This window comes from Hyperolius riggenbachi, chromosome 9 (genome assembly GCF_040937935.1).
Source record: "Hyperolius riggenbachi isolate aHypRig1 chromosome 9, aHypRig1.pri, whole genome shotgun sequence".
NCBI classification, from domain to species: Eukaryota; Metazoa; Chordata; class Amphibia; order Anura; family Hyperoliidae; genus Hyperolius; species Hyperolius riggenbachi.
Window position 1 is genome coordinate 232,050,270 of NC_090654.1, and position 25,144 is coordinate 232,075,413.

The window sequence follows — 25,144 nt, forward strand, 5'->3', positions numbered from 1 at the left end:
GGTGATGCGCCTCTGATTGTTGCAATGCATGCTAGGAGATATAGTCCTTTGATGCGTGTACATCTCCAAGCCAGGAGATGTACTCACATAGGCTATCATTCATAAAGCATTCCCACATGCGGAAATGCTGAAAACAGCTTACTTTACCGACCACTTAGCAAAATGTGTATTCATAAAGGCTGTTTCCGCATGAAAAGCTGACATTCCCGAGCAGAGCGATAAATTACCGCCTTGTGCGGTGATTATCTTAAAAAAATGTAACAAAATGTCAATTCATAAACATTAGAGCAAGCGGTATGCAGATGGGGAATACCACTCCCTTGGAAGTAGCGATAAGCATGCGGAATACATTTAAGTTAATGGAGACAGACCTCCCAAGCAGCAGCAGTGAGAGCAGCGCACAGAGGGACTCAGGCAGCTTCTCTGTTTCCGCAAGCCTACCGACAGCCTTTTTCGGTAAATCACAGCACTTGTATCGCAACTGGCAACATTTTTAAAGCGGTATTTTCCCGCATGGATTTTTGTTACCGACCACACTTTTATGAATGATAGCCATTGGAATAAATCTCCTGGCATGCATTGCGGCAGTCAGTGGAGCGTCAAAATGCTGCAGCTGTGGAGTTTACTTGGAGAAGATAGAGAATCCTATACTGACGGGGTTAGTGAGCAGTCCCTGAAGGTAAGTAATTCCAGTGACCCCCACCAACAGTTTGGGCTGGTGCACACCAGAGCGGTTCTTAAGCGTTTTTAAAACGCTTGGCTAATGAAAGTGAATGGGATGGTGCACAACAGAGCGGTTCTTTATTCCCCCAAACGCAAACTCCTGTCCTGCAACATTTTTTAGATTTGTGAGACGTTTCTGCCTAAATGTTAAGTATAGGAAAGTGGAAAAGTGTTCTGAAAAACGCTAGATCAGCGGTTCTCCAAGTGTTTTTGTTACAGAAGCTGTTCAGTAACAGCTTTACTGTAACAAAATATGAAATCTGCTACACAAAAACGCTGCAAAAAACGCTCGGCATGTTTAGAAAATCTCTTTGTTTCTCTTTGTTTTATATATTTTCCTACATAGGTGTTGGAGTTTCTTTTAGGGCTCGTTTACACTAGTGTGGTGCGAATCGCCGGGATTCCACCGCTGACGAAATCGCATGCGGATGCGATTCCGCGTGCGTTTTTTGCCGCGATTTCGCATAGGCAGGGTATATGCGAATTTAACCATGTCACTGCCTGGTTCAAGTTACATTAGTTTTCAACACGCGTAATCGTGGCAAAAAAACGCATGTGCGTTTTCCCTATTAAATACATAGCCTGCGAATCGCCTGCATTCCACACGCAGGCAAATTCTGCAGACTCTACCGTGCAGAAAATCATGCACAGAAAAACGCAGGAAAAAACTGACTAGTGGAAGCAGGGCCATCCACTTGTATTGGTTATGCGAATCCGCATGCAGACAACGCATGCGGATTCGCTCTAGTGGAAACGGGCCCTTAAAGCTGAATTATTGCAAATACCTTCTGTTTTAAACGACAGCTATAGTGAGAGGGGTATGGAGGCCGCTTTATGTATTTAATTTTAAGCAATACCAGTTTCTGGCTAGCTTTCTGAACCTCTGCCTCTAATACCTTTAGCCATAGTCCCTGAACAGGCAAATGCAGCAGATCAGGAGTTTCTGACATTATTTTCAGATCTGACAAGATTAGCTGCATACTTGTTTCTGGTGTCATTCAGACACTACTGCGGCCAAATAGATCAGCAGCGCTGCCAGGCAACTGGTATTGTTTAACAGGAAATAAATATGGTAGCCTCCATATTCTTCTCACTTAAGTTGACCTTTAAGAAGATAGATTTCTACGTATCCTCTTTGTGCAGGACTTTTAGCTAACTTCTAACAGTGCCTTGCTCTAAGACAGGGGTGTCAAACTCAAATACTAAGTGGGCCGAAATTGTACAGTGAGCTCTAGTCAGGGCCAATGTATACTGGCCACCTTCCTCCATTATAAAGTTCTCAGGTGTCTAATGGCTCCATGCAACCCCTATACAGTTCCCTGGTGTCTAGTAGTCCTCCTTACCCTGTACAGTTCCCTGATGTCTAGATGCCCCCACCCTCCCCTACACAGTTCCCTAGTGTTTAGTGCTTTCCCCCTACTTCCCCCATATAGCTTTCCTGGTGTTCTAGGACTTCACCACCAATACAGGTTCCCTGGTGGTCTAGAGCGGGCCAAACATAATGCAAAGTGGGGAAAACACTTGAGGGACAAATTGAATGGTTCTGAGGGCCAGATTTGGCCCACGGGCCGGAGTTTGACATGTATGCTCTAAGAGTTCTGTAGAGCTTCCTAGATGTTGTATTAGATGTTTAAAGTGTTAGTGTACTTACGTAATGTGAAAAATTGGAGCATATTTTTATTATTTGCATGTATAAACGTGACCTAGAACTACAATAAAATCTGGATAAGTAGAAACAGTGCACAGGACCAGCTGAAACAAGCTCACCAGTGTGCTCCAAGCCCAAGTAAAGTCCACTCCAATCTGTATGAAGAAAAGAGAGGCTGGGCACATCCAGGATAAAATGCCAATTTATTGAGACATCACTTAAAATTAGGCAGCATTACACTGGCACAATCCACAAGGAGAGAGTGTACCAGCAGGTACAAGGTCGACAGCTGTTTCGCACCCTCAAGTGGGGTGCTTCATCAGCACTTGTGGATTGTGCGAATGTAATGCTGCCTAATTTTAAAGAGAACCCGAGGCAGGTATTTTAAATCTTAAGAGAACACAGAGGCATGTTCTGTGCATAATCGCATGCCTCTGTGTCTCGCTATTGCCGCCTCCAGTCCCCCCCGGGGTCTGCTGTGCCCCCCTAAAAAAAAACGCCAGGCTAGCGACAATCTGCTTGTTGCTAGCCTTGTATTAACCTGCAGGCTGTCATTCTATCTGGGCTCCCCCGCCACTGTCCCCGCCGCTGCCCGCCTCCATGAGCTTCCTCCAATCGGAAGCTAAGCAGTGACCTGGGAGGTACTTCCTGTGTCGCGGCTTATCTTCCGATTAGAGGAAGCTCACGGAGGTGGCCTGCGATGGGGACAGAGGCGGGGGAGCCCAGATAGAATGACAGCCTGCAGGTTAATACAGGGCTAGCGACAAGCAGATTGTCGCTAGCCTGGCGCTTTTTTCAGGGGAACTTAGCAGACCCTGGGGGGAACTAGAGGCAGCAATAGCGAGACACAGAGGCATGCGATTATGCACAGAACATGCCTCTGTGTTCTCTTAAGATTTAAAATACTTGCCTCGGGTTCTCTTTAAGTGATTTTTCAATAAATTGGCGTTTTATCCTGGATGTGCCCAGCAGCTCTTTTCTTCATACAGAACTACAATAAAATCTCACTGTGCTGTTGTTAGGGATAGCGGAGACAACGCCGCCACGCCGGGCAGCATGGCGACGGTCTCCGCTTCCCAGCCGGCAGGCTCCGCTGATCACGCGGAGATGCCGGCGCAGGCTGACGAGGACGCCGCCGCCGCTTCTGGTGACATGGCGGCGGGTCCTGCATTGCAACAGGCGGATTTTAGGCCGCGTGCGGACGCGGATCCTGGGCCTGGCCTCTCCAACGTCCAGAGACAAGGGGTCTCACATGCGGGCGCAAGGAGGCAGGAGTTTTACCTTCTACGTAGGAGGGTCAGCTGACTCTCCAGTCAGCTGATCTTCAGAGGTCTCCTGATTGGCTGGGGCTCTGGGGCGGTGCTGAGTAGTCCTCCAGTTACATAAGGACTTGCTGGGCAGTAGCAAGTTGTCTGCTGTCGTGAATACACTTCTGTGTTAGCGCTCAGACCTTAGTGCAGTGCCCTGGTGTTGATACTAAGGATTTCACACCTTAGCTTAGGAATATTATTGTATATTGATCTGTGTTTTGACTCTGGCTATGCCTGACTACTCTATCTCTTTCTGATCTTGTACCTTTGCCTATCTGATCCTTGTTGCCGACCTCTGCCTGATTACCGATTACTCTTCTGCCTTCCGTTCCTGTACTGCTGCCGTCATCTCTGTTGCTGAACCCTTGCCTGTCTGACCTTTCTCCCTTCAGTGGAACGTCTCCCACTGCAGGGTTATCTCTGAGGCTCGCCTCTCCGAGACGCTTGCCCTAAGCAGACGATTACTGCTAGGGGTCGAGATTCCTCACTTTGCCTGGATAGAGGATCTCACTCACGGGGTTCCCATTCAGAGGTAACCACACCTCTGAGGAATTGCCGTGTGGTGGATATCTCCACACTTCCGTGATATTACTGTATTTATTGTGTTCTTTTGCTGGTGTCCAGAGGTTAGCAATATATCGGATTATCGGTGATACTGCAGATCATCAATAATCAGGTATATATCTGCATTCTTGGTGATACTGCAGATTGCCAATAATCAGATTCTCTCTGCGTGCTGACACCGACCGTTACAGCTGTGTGCACTTAACTGCATTAAGCTGAATAACGTGCAAAAAGTCTTACAGCACAATGAGTAGAGCAGAATGCAATATATTACATTTAGTGCATTATTCTCTACGCATCGTAGAGAATAATGCACTAAATGTAATATATTGCATTCTGCTCTACTCATTGTGCTGTAAGACTTTTTGCACGTTATTCAGCTTAATGCAGTTAAGTGCACACAGCTGTAACGGTCGGTGTCAGCACGCAGAAGTCTCCTAAAATCCCACTTTTTATTCAACATTTAACTTCAGCACTATAAGCCAAGCTAAAACGCTGCATCCCACGGCAGAAAGCTGTTTAGAAACCTCCCAAATCCCTTGGGCTAAATGCGGGGATCACTTCCTAGTAGAGGCAGAACTTAGGGCTCTTTCACATTAGGGCAGATTTTCTGCGTTTCAACGCAAGGGGTAAAGTTTGCGTTACCCAAGGAGAAATAAGTCCATAGACTTTCATTTTAGCTTTCACATATAACGCAGCCTTTTTGTGCGTTGCGTTACACTGCACCCAGGCACAGTTTTTCGGCCAACGCTAGCTTTATGTGTTACAATGTTAGTCAATGTAAAACGCACACTAACGCAACGCGCGTTTTTAATCCGTTAACGCAGGCAATCAGTCCCAGAATGCAACAGAGGAACAATGTAGAAGGTTGAAAACTAAAAGAAAAAAAAATGACCTGCGTTTTCCTATGTGCTGTAACGCATTAAAAACGCACACTCACTGCAGTGCAACGCATATCAAAACGCATTAAAAAGCATACAACAAAACGTATGCTTTGAGCGTTCTCCAACGCAAGCTCTGATGTGAAAGAGCCCTTAGGGCTCCAGCTCTGCCTCTACTCGCTTCAATCCCCTCTGATCGCCGCCTCTCCCTGCCTATCTCAGTCTTCCTTCATTGAGAGGGGCGGGGGAGAGACAGCGATCAGCGGTGATTGATGCTAATGGAGGCAGAGCTACAGCAAAATCCACGACCAAGAAAGTCGTGGATTTTTGCCCCGGTACTTAGGGGGTTTCTAAACAGCTTTCTGCCGTGGGGATGCAGCGTTTTAGCTTGGCTTATAGTGCTGAAGTTAAATGTTGAATAAAAGAGACTGAAGCAAACAAAAATTACAATTTTTACCTTCTAGTTCGCTTCACTTCTCTCATTAGATGTAAACCGCCGCATCCCCGCTGCAAAATGAGGGCTTTAGACCCCCCAAATCCCCTTGGGGGCAATCCGGCCGGCGCTTCCTGAAAGAGGCAGAGCTTTCAGCTGCAGCTCTGCCTCTACTGATGTCAATCACTGTGGATCGCCGCCTCTCCCGGCCCCTCTCACCCTTCCTTCACAGAGAGGGGCGAGGGAGAAGTGGAGATCCGCACGGCGATTGACATCAGGAGAGGCAGAGCTGCAGCTGACAGCTCTGCCTCTCAGGGCAGCACAATCCACGACCAAGATGGTTGTGGATGTTAGCCCAGGGATTTGGGGGGTCTAAAGCCCTCGTTTTGTGCCGGGGATGCAGCGGTTTACATCTAATGAGACTACTGAAGTGAACTAGAAAGTAAAAACAGCAATTGTTGTTCGCTTCAGAGTCGCTTTAAAGAGACACTGAAGCGAAAAAAAATTGATATAACGAATTGGTTGTGTAGTACAGCTAATAAATAAATCATTAGGAGCAGAGACATAAGTCTAATATTTGTTTCCAGTACAGGAAGAGTTAAGAAACTTCAGTTGTCATCTATGCAAATAGCCATTGATCTCTAGGACTTTCAAAGTCACAGAGAGCTCTGACTTCTGATGGTTTTTATCTCAACTGTATTTTTTTTCTTTTGCAGAGAACTGTTTAGGACAGGTCAAAAGTTCAATGCCTGTACTGTAAAAACATTTAGAATGCTGAGTAGTGTGTAAATTGCAAGTATTAGAGAATGATGCAATGTTATAAAAAAAATCTATAAAACTGAAAATAAAACTATGAGATTTTTTTGTGCTACCAATGTTCTAGTAATTATCTGTACTACACAACCAATTCATTATATCATCGTTTTTTTTTTTCGCTTCAGTGTCTCTTTAAAGGGAACCTAAACTGAGAAGAAGATGGATTTTTCCTTTTAAAATAATAAAATCTAATACCTCTAAAACCTTCAGCCACAGCCCCTGAACAAGCATGCAGATCAGGTGCTCTGACTGAAGTCAGACTGGATTAGCTGCATGCTTGTTTCAGGTCTGTGATTCTGCCACTACTGCAGCCAAAGAGATCAGCAGTGCTGCCAGGCAATTGGCTTTGTTTAAAAGGAAACCTCCATATCCCTCTCAGTTTATGTTCCCTTTAAAGAGGAACTTTAACCAAGGATTGAACTTTATTCCAATCAGTAGCTGATACCCCCTTTCCCTTAAAGAAATCTTTAGATCATCAGGGGGGTCTGTATGACTGATATTGTGGTGAAACCCCTCCCACAGTGTGATGCCATGACCATGGTCCTGACAGTTTGCTGTCTGTGAACCTCGTTGCATTGTGGGAAATAATGGCTTTTTCCAACTGCCAAGCAACCGGGATCTAAGTCTGTGCATAGAACATTCCGCACAATCACCTGGCAGAGCTAAAGATGTCTCCACCAGTGATACATTTCAGAATGTTAATTTGAGATAGGAAAGATTTTACGATGGACAAAGGCTGACTAATAAGTGAATAATGTAAAAAAAAAAGCAGTTTTATTAATTGTTATTTTCACTTCAGTTCCTCTTCAAGGACTATAGTGGAATAAAACATAACCTTCAAATCACATTTTGTGTAATCTGTTTCAGTTTTGACTGTGGTATATTGTATGTTGTAGTTTGGACTGAAAATAACAGGCAGTACATGTGTAGCATATTGGAAGAAAGGTTTCTTAGCACAGTTGAGGATTTCCAGCAATTTTGTAGTATAAATAGTAGCAGGAACATGCTTGTATTTTAAAATGGGTAACCAGAGACCCCAACATGTAGCACTTTTGTTTGGTAATTTGCAGCACATTAGTACACTAAGGCTGGATTCACACTGTGCTGCATGTACAGTGGCACGTTAACAGTGGACCTGCTCGGGATATGCTGTGTTCTGTTCTTTCACATTACCTTCCATTCTGCATCCAGTCTGCTTCTGCGGCCATCCATCCAGTTCACCTGCCGCCGGATCCACCACAGCTTGATCCACTGCCGGGATTGCAGAGAAGCATCGGTATACAGATCAAAGCCCCACCAGATGCATATGGAGCTTCCCATTGGATTGCAACAAACCAATAGGAATCCTCCCTCCATCAAGGAGTATTCTTATTGGTCCACCACTCAGTGAACCAATGAGTATCCTTCCTGGGGAGCCTCATACTTCTGCCAGGCCCCAGATTTGTATACCGCTGCTTCTCCCCTGCAGTGTAGCGAGCGGCTGGTGGACCTGAGGTGACACAAGACATGCACGTTCTCATAAGCTTCCACTGATTCCATCGGCATCCATCTTGAATTATCGTCTCTTGCAGAACCTTGAGTTCAGCTTATCGGAAAGGAACAAACAGACCTATGTGAACAGACCTATTGCTTTGCATAGAATCCATTTGCATGTCTGCTGATCCATTCCAATAAGAGGAAGGTTTTTACAGCCAGTGTGAACCTTGCCTAACACTTTGAAGGGAACCTGAGGTGAGAGGGATATGGAGGCGGACATGTTTATTTCCTTTTAAATGATGCACATTGCCTGGCCGTCCTGCTGATCCTCTGCCTCTAAAATGTTAAGCCATAGACCCTGAACAAGCATGCAGATCAGATGTCTTTGACAAATCTAACAAGATTAGCTGCATGCTTGTTTCAGGTGCGTGATTTAGAGGCTACTGACCAGGAAGAGCAGCACTGCCAGGCAACTGGTATTGTTTAAAAGGAAATATGGCAGCTTCCATGGGTCTCACACCTCGGGTTCTTTTTAAAGCTATGAAGAGGTATTTAAGTGAACCCGAGGTGAAAATACACGGATGAGATCAACAATTATATTTATCCTACTCCTAAAATGCAAACAATTACAAAGTAGGTTGAATGTTTTACTGTCTCTAATCAGTGACCGCTTTTTTTAAGTGTCCCAGACTTAAAATACATGAACTTCTGACCTTTTTCTATCTCTCTCCTGCCCTCAGAAGTTGTTTTCTACCAGGAAAACTTGTATGGCTGTAATTTGCTTATCAGTTATGTTTACTATATTCCTGACAAGGTATGACAAGACAGAAGCTGTCACTTCCATGCCTAGAAATTAACTATCAGGCTGCAAAATAAAGCAAGTAAAATAGCCTGGTTATTAAGATGTTTTGTACTGTACATACGCATGTTTATCTCATGTCACATGTCGCTGCCGGTACACTTTAAAAGTACAGTACTCCTTTTAATGGAAATATTGTGCGTCTTATGCTAGCCTAGTAATGAAATTATATATTTGTTTCGATGTTTTACTAGCTGTACCCTGACAGTTTGTCTGGTGTTTAAGGTGTGTCACTCCAGCATTTTGCCTGCAGATGCAGAATGGGTGAAATTCTCTCCTGACACAAAGGAGCCATTGTAATTCAGGTATTTTTTTTTCTTTAATTCCGTTGTTTATTGAATAAGACCATGAAGTATGTTCAATGCAGTTCTAATACCTTTCTTGAGATGAAACACACTTCATGTTTGCTCATTGTATATTGTAAACATCATGTTAAGACATGCAACTTCTCCTTTTGTTTTGATCTTTGTAGCAGTTATACATGAAGCGGAGCATGTGTTCCTTCCAGTAAAAGCTTATTAAAGGCTTACTGGAATGACAGCTGTAAATATCCTATATGTGAACTATCCTTCGAGTTTGTCTGTCTGTCTATCTTTTCTTCTCTCTGTCTCTCTCATCTCTGGAACTATTGCACTCAGACATCTGACTTCCTAGAATGCAGTGTTCAGTTGTAAGTCCTCCTGTTTTCCTGCAACAGAATCTTTAGATGTGACGATTTATTTTTGTCGGTCACAGTGGATCAGTTTCAGTGTTACAGTTGGCACTGGGGATAGTGGAAGGGTTAAAGTTGGTAGAAGGCATGGGGAAAGGGTTATACTTTATGCTCTGCTGTGACTGGGCACAGGAGAAGGCTGTAGCTTGGCCCTGAGCATAGGGCAAGACTATGGCTTGGCGCTGGGCATAGGGGAAGACTGTGGCTTGGCACTGGGGACAGGAGTAGGCTGTAGCCTTGCACTGGGGATAGGGAAAGGCTGTAGCCTTGCACTGGGCATAGGGGAAGACTGTGGCTTGGCACAGGGGTAGGCTGTGTCTTGGCATTGGGCATAGCGGATGGCTGTGGCTTGGCGTTGGGCATAGCAGATGGCTGTGGCTTGGCACTAGGCACAGAGGAAGGCTGTGACTTGGTGCCGGGCATAGGGGAAGGCTGTGACTTTGCACTGGGAATAGAGGAAGGCTTAGGGTTGGCACTGGGGATAGGGAAAAGCTGTAGCTTGGCACTGGGCATAGGGGAAGGCTGTAGCTTGGCGCTGGTCATAGGAGAACACTGTAGCTTGGCGCTGGGCATAGGGGAGGACTGTAGCTTGGCTCTGGGCATAGAGGAAGACTGTGGCTTGGTGCTGGGTATAGGGGAAGACTGTAGTTTGGCCCTGGGGATGGGGAGAGCTGTAGCTTGCTGCTGGTCATAGGGGAAGGCTGTGGCTTGGTGCTGGGTATAGGGGAAGACTCTGATTTGGCACTGGGCATAGGGGAAGGCTGTGGCTTGGTGCTGGTCTTAAGGTGGCCACTAACTGTCCAATTTCTAGCGAAAAATCGTTCAAGCGATCAGAAATTCTGATCGGATTGGTTGTAAATAATCTCCATTGGTGGACACAATCGATTATGAACGAGTGAAAAAAATGTCGCCCGAATGAATTTTCATCGAATGAAAATTTGGATTTTCTTGGTGGTCGTGATAGGTAGGAAGCAATGATTGGTTAGTTGATGGAGTAGTGAACGATTTTTCGTCCGATCAGAATTTCTGATCGCTCGAACGATTTTTCACTAGAAATTGGACCGTTAGTGGCCAGCTTTAGGGGAAGGCGTGTGCAGGGCACAGGGGAGGGTTAAGTCTGTATCATATTACCCTGCAAGTTTCTATGTTAACTTTTTTCTCTCAAACTGGATGCAAACCAAAGTCAACATTTCACATGCGCTAGTCCTAAAGATGATCTTTCTCTGGCTTTCTTTTTAACTCTTGTTTTTGTGGATCAGGTATAAATTGAGAACATTCCACGTTGTGTTGCGATGCCAGAAATACAGTGGCTCCAGCTGCCACAGGAAGTCCTCCTTCACATATTTGCATACCTTTCCCCGACGGAAAAGGCAAATGTTCGGGCCACGTGCACATATTTACGGACGCTGGTGGACCACCCATCCCTGTGGAAACACAGCACCATAATCTTCAAGAGTATAGGTGGTTTTAATGCTCGCTTCTGGGACACTCTTCAGAGCCGGAAAATCTCATCTGTAGAGGTGACCCGTGTAACATTGAAACAGTTCAAGAAAATGACGAGCTCCTTGCCGGACTTGACCAGCGTCACCATGGACTCTTGCCTAAAAGGAGAAATCCTCCAAGGATTAAGACCACTGGTGAACCTGCAGCAACTGCATTTGACAGACTGTTCCAGTGTGACGGACCAAGATATCTTTTCAGAGATCGCACTTTTACAACAACTGACCCATTTGTCTTTATGTCGGGTGACTTTCTCAGGTGTCCTCCCGTTAACTAGCATTGTCTTGTTGCAGAACTTGTACTCTCTATCTCTTCATTCAAAGGAAGGCAATATACCAGAGAGGGCTCTCCAGTACATCCTGTTTAGACTACCAAAGCTTCGTGAGCTCTCCTTAGCTGTCGGTAGCATGAATAAATGGAAGCTGTCCCTGTGCTTTAATGTTCCAGATAATTTTGTATCCACCGCTGAAGGTGAGTGTCTATGACCTGTATATTTATCTGTGTTATTTAGTGCAGCGTTCCACCAACCCTGTCCTCAAGGCCCACCAACAGTGCATGTTTTGTGGAAATCCACAGAGGTAGTTAATCAGCTCTGCTGAGACACTAATTGCCTCACCTGTGCATGTTTGTGGTTTTCTGCAAAACATGTACTGTTGGTGATCTTTGAGGATAGGGTTGGGGAACTCTGATTTAGTTGAAAGTGTTGGTTTTTGAATTTGGCATATTGAATTTGGAACACCTGAATATTCCCGAACACCACATCTTGGTGCCATTTCAGTACGAAAAGTGGACAGGGTCAGGGGGAGTTCACTTACTTGTGCTTCACAATGCGCTTCACGTGACTGATGCTTTCTCCTTCCAGCTTTAGAAGTCACGTGAAACACAAACTATGTTAACTTCCCCTGATTCTGTCCACTTCTTTGCATTGACAAGACATGACACAGAACATTTATACTGTGCTTTTCTCTTGGCAGACTCAAAGCACCAGAGCTGCAGCCACCAGGACGCGCTTTATAGGTGGTAGCAGTGTTAGGGAGTCTTGCCTAAGGACTTCTTACTGAATAGGTGCTGGCTTACTGAACAGGAAAAGGTGAGATTCAAACCCAGGTCTCCTGTGTCAGAGGCAGAGCTCTTAACCAGTACACTATCCAGCCACTGGGGCAGAAGTGTTGTATTCGAGAGTATTTGGATGTTCCAAATTCAGTAACACCAACAATAGCCATATGTGTCATTCATAGTGCTGGATGGTGGGAAACCAGCACTCTGCAAGAAGATGGCTGAGGGGCCTTAAACGAATGTTCAGGACTTTAGAAATTTAGGCAATTTCATCTCTATTGTTTTGTGTCTTATTTTTGTCAGAAAATCCACATCCTATGTAATTCTGAGACCTCTAACATGCTAGGGTACCAGTAATCCTTGGCTCCGTCGTTTTGCAGCCCACTGTTTGTAAATTGTGAAATGATGAATTAGACCATTGTGTCCTTTTCTACAGCTCACTCTACTCTCTAGAGAAGGGTACCCTCTGTTCAGTTATAGTGGAACAGCATGTCTGTGCAGCTCTCACTCCTGAAACTGTCACCCTAGAGATAGATTGATTAAAGTAATACCAAGGCGCAGTGACGTAGGTGAGGAGCTTGGGGCCCCAGTGCAAGTTTCACATGGGGCCCCAAGCACTCTATTGGTTTGAAGCCCCAAAACCTACCAAGGACAGTTTCAGTGTAATCAGGGTAAGGAAACAGTTTGGTTAGGATTACCACTATTCAGGGCACATATAGAGGTGTTTATTACCATCACAGCATCAATAATAAGCCAGTGTTCTCCCAATGCTCTTTTAGCCGGGTACTCCACCCGGCTAGTTTTGGCAAGCACCCGGCTGTCATCGGCTCACCTCCTCCTATGATGTAAGCAGAGTTGTGCACAAAGGCACCAGCCCTGCATTCTCTCATATTGCCCCACCCGGCTACTATTTCATGCCACCCGGCTGGAAAAAAATTCTGGGGAGAACACTGAAAAAGCGAATAAGATGGATGAAAGAGGCCCCTCTGGTCCAGGGGCCCCAGTGCAGTCACAGCCTCTGCATCCCCTATTGCTACGCCGCTGCCAAGGCGGAAAACCATAAATAGGTGAGAGCATTGTTGCAGTCGCTTACTGCAGTGTTCATTCTCTCCCGAGAGGCTCAGGAGAGTACACTTTCCATTTTCCTGCGAAATGACTGCTGCCACTTTCTTCTCTCTGTAAGTTCAAATAACTTATCACAGACAAATAAGAGGCAGTGAAAGTTGTTAAAGGATACCTGAGTTTAAAACAGGGCTGTGGAGTCGGAGTCGTGGAGTCGGGCAATTTTGGGTGCCTGGAGTCGGAGTCGGGAAAAAAATGCTCCGACTCCAAATGAATTTGTGACTGTAATTAAAATAGAAAATATGATAAAATGTTCTATTTCTCAGATAATAGTCATTAAAAATAATGTATACAGTGGAGGAAATAATTGTTTTACCCCTAACTGATTTTGTAAGTTTGTCCAATGACAAAGAAATGAAGTCTCAGAACAGTATCATTTCAATGGTAGGTTTATTTTAACAGTGGCAGATAGCACATCAAAAGGAAAATCGAAAAAATAACCTTAAATAAAAGATAGCAACTGATTTGCATTTCATTGAGTGAAATAAGTTTTTGAACCCCTACCAACCATTAAGAGTTCTGGCTCCCACAGAGTGGTTAGACACTTCTACTCAATTAGTCACCCTCATTAAGGACACCTGTCTTAACTAGTCACCTGTATAAAAGACACCTGTCCACAGAATCAATCAATCAAGCAGACTCCAAACTCTCCAACATGGGAAAGACCAAAGAGCTGTCCAAGGATGTCAGAGACAAAATTGTAGACCTGCACAAGGCTGGAATGGGCTACAAAACCATTAGCAAGAAGCTGGGAGAGAAGGTGACAACTGTTGGTGCGATTGTTCGAAAATGGAAGGAGCACAAAATGACCATCAATCGACCTTGCTCTGGGGCTCCACGCAAGATCTCACCTCGTGGGGTGTCAATGGTTCTGAGAAAGGTGAAAAAGCATCCTAGAACTACACGGGAGGAGTTAGTGAATGACCTCAAATTAGCAGGGACCACAGTCACCAAGAAAACCATTGGAAACACATTACACCGCAATGGATTAAAATCCTGCAGGGCTCGCAAGGTCCCCCTGCTCAAGAAGGCACATGTGCAGGCCCGTCTGAAGTTTGCCAATGAACACCTGAATGATTCTGTGAGTGACTGGGAGAAGGTGCTGTGGTCTTATGAGACCAAAATAGAGCTCTTTGGCATTAACTCAACTTGCTGTGTTTGGAGGAAGAAAAATGCTGCCTATGACCCCCAAAACACTGTCCCCACCGTCAAGCATGGGGGTGGAAACATTTTGCTTTGGGGGTGTTTTTCTGCTAAGGGCACAGGACAACTTAATCGCATTAACGGGAAAATGGACGGAGCCATGTATCGTGAAATCCTGAACGACAACCTCCTTCCCTCTGCCAGGAAACTGAAAATGGGTCGTGGATGGGTGTTCCAGCACGACAATGACCCAAAACATTGAGCAAAGGCAACAAAGGAGTGGCTCAAGAAGAAGCACATTAAGGTCATGGAGTGGCCTAGTCAGTCTCCGGACCTTAATCCAATAGAAAACCTATGGAGGGAGCTCAAGCTCAGAGTTGCACAGAGACAGCCTCGAAACCTTAGGGATTTAGAGATGATCTGCAAAGAGGAGTGGACCAACATTCCTCCTAAAATGTGTGCAAGCTTGGTCATCAATTACAAGAAACGTTTGACCTCTGTGCTTGCAAACAAGGGTTTTTCCACTAAGTATTAAGTCTTTTATTGTTAGAGGGTTCAAAAACGTATTTCACTCAATGAAATGCAAATCAGTTGCTATCTTTTATTTAAAGGGACTCCGAGCTCACGAAAAAAAGAAAAGTTGTACTCACCAGGGGCTTTCTCCAGCCCAGTGCTGGTCGGGAGGTCCCACGCCGGCGTCCTGGCTCCTCTCCTTCTCCCCGCTCCGGTATAGCTGACAGGCCGCAGCCCGGGCGACACTCGGTGGAGTGTCGGGCTGCAGCTTCCGCGTATGACGCGGATTACGTCACACGCCGGCCGCCTCGCGTCATCACGGCGGCCGGCGTGAAAGTACTGCGCATGCGCGCTTTAATCGCGCATGCGCAGTACTTTCACGCCGGCTGCCGTGATGACGCGAGGCGGCCGGCGTGTGACATAATCCGCGTCATACGCGGAAGCTGCAGCCCGACACTCCACCGAGTGTCGCCCGGGCTGCGGCCTGTCAGCTATACCGGAGCGGGGAGAAGGAGAGGAGCCAGGACGCCGGCGTGGGACCTCCCGACCAGCACTGGGCTGGAGAAAGCCCCTGGTGAGTACAACTTTTCTTTTTTTCGTGAGCTCGGAGTCCAGGACCTAGGGCTTTCTACCCCTTAAGGACCGGCCACTTTTTTTCCATTCAGACCACTGCAGCTTTCACGGTTTATTGCTCGCTCATACAACCTACCACGTAAATGAATTTTGGCTCCTTTTCTTGTCACTAATAAAGCTTTCTTTTGGTGCTATTTGATTGCTCCTGCGATTTTTACTTTTTATTATATTCATCAAAAAAGACATGAATTTTGGCAAAAAAATGATTTTTTTCCATTAACCCTCCAGGACAGGTATACATCGAGATCTGGCCCCTCCCAGGAAACAGGAAACATCCACAAGCCTCTCTATAAGTAAAAAGATTTGTCAGGTATCCGGCAGTATGGATGTTTCCTGTCCAGGGACAGGTCTCTCTATACCTGCGCTGCAGTCCTGGAGAGCTTGGGGGGCTAAGGGCTGTTGGTGCGGCGGAGGCATGTCCAGGAGCATTAGGTTTGTTATCCTGTGTTGTCCGCTTACCTCTCCATATTGCCTTTGTGGATGGTCTGAAAGGAGAGAGGGCTGCTGCAGCTTCTTACTGGCAGGCGCCGCCGGCTGGAATGGCGACTGCACGCTATGCGGAAAGCGGAGGCTGAGTGGGGCATAGCGTGCCATAATCCAAGATGGCGTCCGGAGTACTTCCGGTTCCGGTGTCGTCACTTCCGCCCGCCGGATAGAAGAGTGGGCAGCGTCCCCAGCGTCTCTGCACTCGTGCAGGACGCAAAATGGAGACACAGTCGGCGTCTGCTCTGAGCGTGGGCCAGCAGGCTGCTCAGGAGGAATCCAAGACGCAAGAGCCAAAGCCGGATACTAAGGTATCATTTATACACATACAAACAGTTGTTTATGTGAAGGCTTCTGTGGTGGCTCTTTGCTAGTACTGTGTTGTTGGGGATTTGGCTGGTGACATAGCTTTCGGTGGGAAGTTGCTCACATGGTTGTGTGTTTTGAAAATAGGCTAAGGCTGTTTTCAATAGTGGTACTTTATCTGTTTTTCAGAGCGCTGCAGCTTCATCTTCAGCTTCAACTGCTACAACTGTTACCACTGCTACTGAAGCATCAGAAGCTGTTAGGCCTAAAAAACGCTGTCCTTCTTGTAATGTGAAGCTGCCAGTGCATTGGAATAAGCTATTATGTCAGCAATGTTCTACTAGAGTTTTGAATGAAGAATCTGCTGTGGCTTATAAAGATTTTTTGAGAATGGTCCGCAAAGAAATGTCAGAATCTATGAAGGTCTTTAGAGAATCCATGTCTGCTCAAGCCGTTATTAATCAACCACCTGTACAAATACCGACTGGTTCTGGAACTGTACCTTCTGCTGCTCCTGCTGCGCAGCCGGTTATACAGCAGCCTGTGGTTATTGCTCAGTCTCCTATTGTTATAGACACAAGCCCGCAACAATTTCCGACTGCTTATCCTATAGATCAAACGGCTATACCTACTGGGAAATCTACTGATGTCTCTATAGGAGAGACATTACCTTCTGAGACACATAAGAAAGCAACTGCAAAAACGGATCGTCCTGTTTTATCAGATTCTGAACCAGAAGAATACTCAGATGAGATTTCTGAGTGTGATTCTGAGGAAGAATTATCAGAGAAAGATCAGGATAAACCGTCTAGATTTAGGTTCTCTGCCAGCGAGACAGATGAGTTATTAAAGGCAATCTATGATTCATTAGGGTTAAAAGATGAAACGCCTTCATCAGTATCTACACATGATGCATTGTACGCAGGAATGGAGGGGGAGAAACCAATGGTTTTCCCTGTACATTCATCAACGAAGCAATTGATTGATAGCCAGTGGAGAAACCCGGATAGGAAAGTGTTTTTATCTAGGGGGTTTAAAAGGAGATTCCCTTTTGCAGAGGAAGACTGTAAGCTGTGGGACAAATGTCCTAAGCTGGATGCGGCCTTTTCACAGGTACAAAAGGAAAATGAGTTATCGTTTGAGGATTTAGGTTTCCTTAAAGACCAATCAGATAAAAAGGCAGAGTTTGCTCTAAAAAAGACTTGGTCTGCTATATGTGCAAATTTCCGCCCAGCGGCTGCAACTACGTGTGTGGGCCGCACCTTAGATCTGTGGATGCATCAGGTAATGCGTCACATTAAGATGGGATCCAGTAAAGAAATAATCTTAAATTCCTTTACCGTGATGTTCAAAGCCATAAATTTTATTATTGACGCTGCAACAGAGTCCATTCGCCTTACAGCAAGGGCTGCAGCTTTGTCTAATGTAGCCAGGAGAAATATCTGGATCAAGACCTGGGAGGGTAGTAATATATCTAAAAACAAGTTATGTACTATTCCTTTTTCTGGTGATCTGTTGTTTGGTCCACAGTTGGATGAAATATTGGAACGAACATCAGACAGAAAGAAAGGGTTCCCCAGAAAGAGACCATTTAGACAGGGGAAGAAGTTTTTTCGTAAGAACCGTCAAGAAAATAAAGTCAAACCCCAAAATAGACGTAAGCCCTGGTCTTTTTCACGTGAGCAGAACAGACCAAACGCATTGTTTGGCAGTTCAGACCCCGCTGCTAAGAGACAGCAGTGACAGCGAACAGGCTGTGGGGGGAAGGTTGGGCGCTTTTTTCCCACAGTGGCAGAAATTCGCAACCAGCCCATTTATCCTCAATCTGGTCAAACTGGGGTACCACATAGTATTTCAGCAAAAACCCCCAGTGAAATTCAGTGTGACCAAAAATTTAAGGTCAGTCGAGGAACAGGCAGCCATGTCCTGCATTCTGCAAGACATGTTAACAAGGAAGGTAGTCACTTTGGTGCCAATCCTGGAGCAAAAGAGAGGATTTTATTCAAAGATATTCCTGGTAAAAAAACCGTCGGGAAAGTATCGACTAATTTTAAATCTCAAACCTCTGAACCCCTTTATAAAACATCAGAAGTTCAGAATGGAATCGATTTATTCTCTCAGAACGTTGCTAACAGCCAATTGTTTCATGCTCAGCATCGACTTGAAGGACGCCTATTGGCATGTCCCAATAGAAGCGAAATCTCAAAGATTTCTCCGGTTTGCGGTAAAAGAGGGTCCAATGATAACCCATTATCAGTTCCGCTGCCTCCCCTTTGGCATAAAGTCCGCTCCAAGAATTTTCACCAAGGTGATTGCCGAGCTAGTGTCCCACTTACACAAGAAGGGAATAATGATTGTTCCTTACTTGGACGACCTATTGATAATGTCAGATTCGAGACAAACATTATTACTACACAGGGAGATAGTTGTGAAAGAGCTTCAGCAAGCGGGATGGATTATAAGTCTGGAGAAATCACAATTAGAACCCACTCAGAAGATTCTCTTTCTAGGATTTATGATAGATTCAATAGAACAGAAAATGTTCCTACCAGAACAAAAAGTTGCGAAACTCGTGCAACAGACGGAAGATTTCAGGAAAAGCAATGTAATTTCGATCCGAAATGCAATGAGACTGTTGGGGCTGTTAAACTCAGTGGCTCCAGCAGTGCAGTGGGCCATGAAACATGCACGTATACTGCAGTCCTGGGTGTTGAGAAATTGGGACAAGACAATCCAGTCTCTGGACCGATTGATAGAAATTCCGGAGACAGTGAAAGAGAGCTTAGAATGGTGGACAGTCCCCCACTCGTTATCTCAGGGCAGAGCTTGGCAGTTCCCTACACAAGTAATTCTGACTACGGATGCAAGTCTGTCAGGATGGGGGGCCCATGTGCAGGGTTTCAAAGTACAGGGTCTTTGGCAGCAGCATATGAGGAGTCAGTCCTCAAATTACAGGGAATTAATGGCGGTCAAGTTAGCCCTTATAGCAACTCAGCATTTGATAACGGCAAAGCATGTGCAGCTAAGGACAGACAACTCCACAGTCGTAGCCTACATAAATCGCCAAGGAGGAACGAGATCACACAAACTGTTGACACTAGCTTTGGAAATCTTGAACATAGCAGAACAGACTCTGTTGTCGCTTACAGCAATTCATCTAAAGGGTTCTATGAATTTACTAGCAGATCTACTCAGTCGCAAACAGCTATCGAATATGGAGTGGCAATTGAACAACGATGTATACCAATGGATAACATCCGTTTGGGGAACTCCAGTCATAGATCTGTTCGCCAATCAAGAGAATACCAAATGTCGTCAGTTTTTCTCCCTGAACGCCAAAGACAATCCGACGGCAGTAGATGCTCTTTCTCAAACATGGGACTTCAGTCTGGCATTTGCATTCCCACCATTGAACCTTCTACCTCTGGTTTTGAGAAAGATTGCAGCATCCAAAGCGAAAGTAATTCTGGTCGCCCCGAATTGGCCGCGAAGATCATGGTATCCTCTGCTGCTGAAGTTAAAAGTAGCAGATCCATTACCTCTGCCTGTTCAGGACAATTTAGTGTTAATTCAGAGGCAGCTGGTCCCAGACATCAACAAATGGAAGTTAACAGCTTGGTTACTGAGGAGCGGATTCTAAAAAGCTATGGCCTATCAGACAAAGTGATAGACACACTCATTAAGAGTCGGAAGAGGAATACGAGGGCTATATATCTGAAGTATTGGAAGACATATAATTTATGGAAGGAACAATCAGGATTTAAGTCGAATGAGATTGCTACAGTATTAGAGTTTCTCCAGAGTGGAGTAGAGAAGAAATTGGCTCTAAGCACGATTAGAGTACAAATTTCAGCACTTTCTGTTTTTTTGGACAGACAATTGGCCACCCATCCTTTGATTGCTCGTTTTGTGAGATCAATAGAAAGGAATAGACCTATTGCGGTCAAACCATTTCCGAAGTGGGATTTATCCTTAGTACTGAAGGCATTAACTAGGCCTCCTTTTGATTCCCACAAAGAAATGGACTTGCGTTTGTTAACATTTAAAACTATTTTTTTGATAGCAATTACCTCTGCAAGAAGAGTTAGTGAATTAGAGGCATTATCCTGTAGGAAACCCTATTGTATTTTTTATAAGGACAGAGTAGTCCTTAGAACAAGTTCAGAGTTTATTCCAAAGGTTGGAGATATTTTTTACAGATCTCAGGAAATTATACTGCCAACTTTTTATCCGATTCCGACAAATGACAAGGAAAAGGAACGACATTTATTAGATGTGAGACAAATACTTAAAGATTATTTGGAAAGAGTGGAAAATTTAAGAAAGACTGAAGCATTATTTGTAAATTTCACAGGTAAATTAGTAGGGCAGAAAGCTTCAAAAAGAACGATAGCTAACTGGATTAAGTTATGCATTTTGGAAGCATATAAAATTATGGAGGTTGTACCCCCAAAGAATCTTAAAGCTCACTCTACGAGAGGGACAGCAACAACTTGGGCCTTCAGAGCTGGTGCTTCTCCTCTGGAAATCTGTAAGGCAGCAACGTGGAAGAATTTGGGAACGTTTATGCGGCACTACAGACTAGATCGGATATCTTCATCAGACCAAGACTTTGGAAGGAAAGTCTTACATGCGGTCAGCCCACCCTAAAGGTTAGTGTTTTCTTGAGTATCATCTCGATGTATACCTGTCCTGGAGGGTTAATGGAAAAAACTAAACATTAGCTTACCTGGTAATTTTATTTTAGGTAACCCTCCAGGACAGGTGGGGTAACCCACCCGTATTGTTCATAAGCTATGTATATATTGTTATGTATATATGAAGATATGTTAATTTTGTGCACTATGAAAGAGGCAAGTGTTAATAGTTATAATAATAATGTGTATTTGTAATACGCTATTGGTTAGGTGTCAGGAGTTGAGACCTGTTGGTAGTTGTTTCTTGGTTATATACTGCCGGATACCTGACAAATCTTTTTACTTATAGAGAGGCTTGTGGATGTTTCCTGTTTCCTGGGAGGGGCCAGATCTCGATGTATACCTGTCCTGGAGGGTTACCTAAAATAAAATTACCAGGTAAGCTAATGTTTAGTTTTTTAACTTTCTGTGCTGACATTTTTCAAATAAAGTAAAATTTCTGTATACATGCAGCGCGAAAAATGTGGACAAACATGTTTTTGATAAAAAAAAAAAACCCATTCAGTGTATATTTATTGGTTTGGGTAAAAGTTATAGCGTTTACAAACTATGGTGCAAAAAGTGAATTTTCCCATTTTCAAGCATCTCTGACTTTTTTGACCCCCTGTCATGTTTCATGAGGGGCTAGAATTCCAGGATAGTATAAATACCCCCCAAATGACCCCATTTTTGAAAGAAAGACATCCCAAAGTATTCACTGAGAGGCATAGTGAGTTCATAGAAGATATTATTTTTTGTCACAAGTAAGCGGAAAATGACACTTTGGGCCATATTCTATTGCTGAACTCGCCAGCGCTAAGCACTGGCGAGTTCTTAACTTAGGCGATGGGGGCATCGCCTAATCTAATTAAACTTTAGACCCCCCCAGGCGGAAAAGAACTCGCTTGGGCGATATAATCGCCCAGCGAGTTCTTAACACAGAATCCAATTACCCTTATCATGTCTCCGGGAAGCGATGCTTCCCGGCAGACATGAGCGTTAGCTTAGACCTGCAAAAAGCAGGTCTAAACTAGCTAACGCACGTCGTCGCCGCAGCATCTGGGGGTCTCCTTTAATAAGGAGACCCCCAGAGCTCCCCGTCGGCTCGCCGCACAGTTTAGAAGCCCCCGCGCAGCTCTGCCGGGCTTCCCTCTCATACGTACCGCCGCCGATCACCCGCCGCCTCTCGCCGCAAAATCCGTCACGTAATTACAGTGTATGTAACACTGTAATTACTGTGCGCATAGAAGGAGCCCGGGCAAAGCATCTTTGAATCTGCAGCCGGGCTCCCCATTGGTCTGCTGTCTGAACCAATAAAATGGCTCAGACAGCGGACAAATGGGGAGCCCGGCTGCAGATTCAAAGATGCTTTGCCCGGGCTCCTTCTATGCGCACAGTAATTACAGTGTTAGATACACTGTAATTACGTGACGGATTTTGCGGCGAGAGGCGGCGGGTGATCGGCGGCGGTACATATGAGAGGGGAGCCCGGCAGAGCTGCGCGGGGGCTTCTAAACTGTGCGGCGACCCGACGGGGAGCTCTGGGGGTCTCCTTATTAAAGGAGACCCCCAGATGCTGCGGCGGAAGATGTCGGCGATGTTCGGCGGGCGAGTGCGCATGTGTGGGGAGTGAGGCCGTGGTGCTGATGGACAGCACCACAGCGTAAACCTCACTCCCCATCGCTCGGTAAAAGGGAGCATCGCTCAGGCTTTCGCCTGAGTAATGCTCTCTAACGATCGGCCATCGCGCGAAGGATATGGGCAATAGGATTTGCCGGTAATCCTCGCGCGATGGCAAGGTGATAAGTAGCTCGCATCTGCAAGCTACTTATCACCTTGAATAGGATATGGCCCTTTGTGAGAAAAAAAAAAAAAAAAGTTTCCATTTCTTCTAACTTGCGACATAAAAAAATGAAATCTGCCACGGACTCACCATGCCCCTCTCTGAATACCTTGAAGGGTCTACTTTCCAAAATGGGGTCATTTGTAGGGTGTGTTTACTGTCCTGACATTTTGGGGGGTGCTAAATTGTAAGCACCCCTGTAAAGCCTAAAGGTGCTCATTGGACTTTGGACCCCTTAGCGCAGTTAGGCTGCAAAAAAGTGCCACACATGTGGTATTGCCGTACTCAGGAGAAGTAGTATAATGTGTTTTGGGGTGTATTTTTACACATACCCATGCTGGGTGGGAGAAATATCTCTGTAAATGACAATTTGTTAATTTTTTTTACACACAATTGTCCATTTACAGAGATCTTTCTCCCACTCAGCATGGGTATGTGTAAAAATACACCACAAAACACATTATACTACTTCTCCTGAGCACGGCGATACCACATGTGTGGCACTTTTTTGCACCCTAACTGCGCTAAAGGGTCCAAAGTCCAATGAGTACCTTTAGGATTTCACAGGTCATTTTGAGAAATTTCGTTTCAAGACTACTCCTCACGGTTTAGGGCCCCTAAAATGCCAGGGCAGTATAGGAACCCCACAAATGACCCTATTTTAGAAAGAAGACACCCCAAGGTATTCCGTTAGGAGTATGGTGAGTTCATAGAAGATTTTATTTTTTGTCAAAAGTTAGCGGAAAATGACACTTTGTGAAAAAACACAATTAAAATCAATTTCCGCTAACTTGTGACAAAAAATAAAATCTTCTATGAACTCGCCATACTACTAACGGAATACCTTGGGGTGTCTTCTTTCTAAAATGGGGTCATTTGTGGGGTTCCTATACTGCCCTGGCATTTTAGGGGCCCTAAACCGTGAGGAGTAGTCTTGAAACGAAATTTCTCAAAATGACCTGTGAAATCCTAAAAGTACTCATTGGACTTTGGGCCCTTTAGCGCAGTTAGGGTGCAAAAAAGTGCCACACATGTGGTATCGCCATACTCGGGAGAAGTAGTACAATGTGTTTTGGGGTGTATTTTTACACATACCCATGCTGGGTGGGAGAAATACCTCTGTAAATGGACAATTGTGTGTAAAAAAAATCAAAAGATTGTCATTTACAGAGGTATTTCTCCCACCCAGCATGGGTATGTGTAAAAATACACCCCAAAACACATTATACTACTTCTCCCGAGTACGGCGATACCACATGTGTGGCACTTTTTTGCACCCTAACTGCACTAAGGGGCCCAAAGTCCAATGAGTACCTTTAGGATTTCACAGGTCATTTTTGTTTCAAGACTACTCCTCGCGGTTTAGGGCCCCTAAAATGCCAGGGCAGTATAGGAACCCCACTAATGACCCCATTTTAGAAGGAAGACACCCCAAGGTATTCCGTTAGGAGTATGGTGAGTTCATAGAAGTTTTTTTATTTTTTTGTCACAAGTTAGCGGAAATTGATTTTAATAGTTTTTTTTCACAAAGTGTCATTTTCCGCTAACTTGTGACAAAAAATAAAATCTTCTATGAACTCGCCATACTCCGTACGGAATACCTTTGGGTGTCTTCTTTCTAGAATGGGGTCATTTGTGGGGTTCCTATACTGCCCTGGCATTTTAGGGGCCCTAAACCGTGAGGAGTAGTCTTGAAACCAAATGTAGCAAAATGACCTGTGAAATCCTAAAGGTACTCATTGGACTTTGGGCCCCTTAGCGTACTTAGGGTGTAAAAAAGTGCCACACATGTGGTACCGCCGTACTCAGGAGAAGTAGTATAATGCGTTTTGGGGTGTATTTTTACACATACCCATGCTAAGTGGGAGAAATATCTCTGTAAATGACAATTGTTTGATTTTTTTTACACACAATTGTCCATTTACATAGAAATTTCTCCCACCCAGCATGGGTATGTGTAAAAATACACCCCAAAACACATTATACTACTTTTCCTGAGTACGGCGGTACCACATGTGTGACACTTTTTTGCAGCCTAGGTGCGCTAAGGGGCCCAACGTCCTATTCACAGGTCATTTTGAGGCATTTGTTTTCTAGACTACTCGCGGTTTAGGGCCCCTAAAATGCCAGGGCAGTATAGGAACCCCACAAGTGACCCCATTTTAGAAAGAAGACACCCCAAGGTATTCTGTTAGGTGTATGACGAGTTCATAGAAGATTTTATTTTTTTGTCAAAAGTTAGCGGAAAGTGACACTTTGTGGGAAAAAAACCAATAAAAATCAATTTCCGCTAACTTTTGACAAAAAATAAAATCTTCTATGAACTCGTCATACACCTAACAGAATACCTTGGGGTGTCTTCTTTCTAAAATGGGGTCACTTGTGGGGTTCCTATACCGCCCTGGCATTTTACGGGCCCAAAACCGTGAGTAGTCTGGAAACCAAAT

The 25,144-nt window shown here is 44.8% G+C and overlaps 2 protein-coding genes across 3 annotated transcripts in view; both read left to right on the forward strand.

Annotated features, from left to right (window-relative positions):
• Nucleotides 1-25,144, forward strand: part of LOC137533027 (volume-regulated anion channel subunit LRRC8D-like) — a 50,333-nt gene that overhangs the window by 2,060 nt on the left and 23,129 nt on the right. The window contains exons 2-3 of one of the 2 annotated variants that reach the window (XM_068254162.1): nt 8,905-9,015; nt 10,682-11,393. In XM_068254162.1, coding sequence (XP_068110263.1) covers nt 10,715-11,393 — 679 coding nt within the window. In that variant the 5' untranslated portion in view covers nt 8,905-9,015; nt 10,682-10,714. The remainder of the gene's footprint in view (nt 1-8,904; nt 9,016-10,681; nt 11,394-25,144) is intronic. The other variant, XM_068254161.1, reaches the window with a different exon arrangement.
• Nucleotides 17,944-21,247, forward strand: LOC137531935 (uncharacterized). The gene is made up of 2 exons (XM_068251972.1): nt 17,944-20,830; nt 21,165-21,247. The coding sequence occupies exon 1, from the start codon at nt 18,630-18,632 to the stop codon at nt 20,826-20,828; it is 2,199 nt and encodes a 732-aa protein (XP_068108073.1). The 5' UTR covers nt 17,944-18,629; the 3' UTR covers nt 20,829-20,830; nt 21,165-21,247.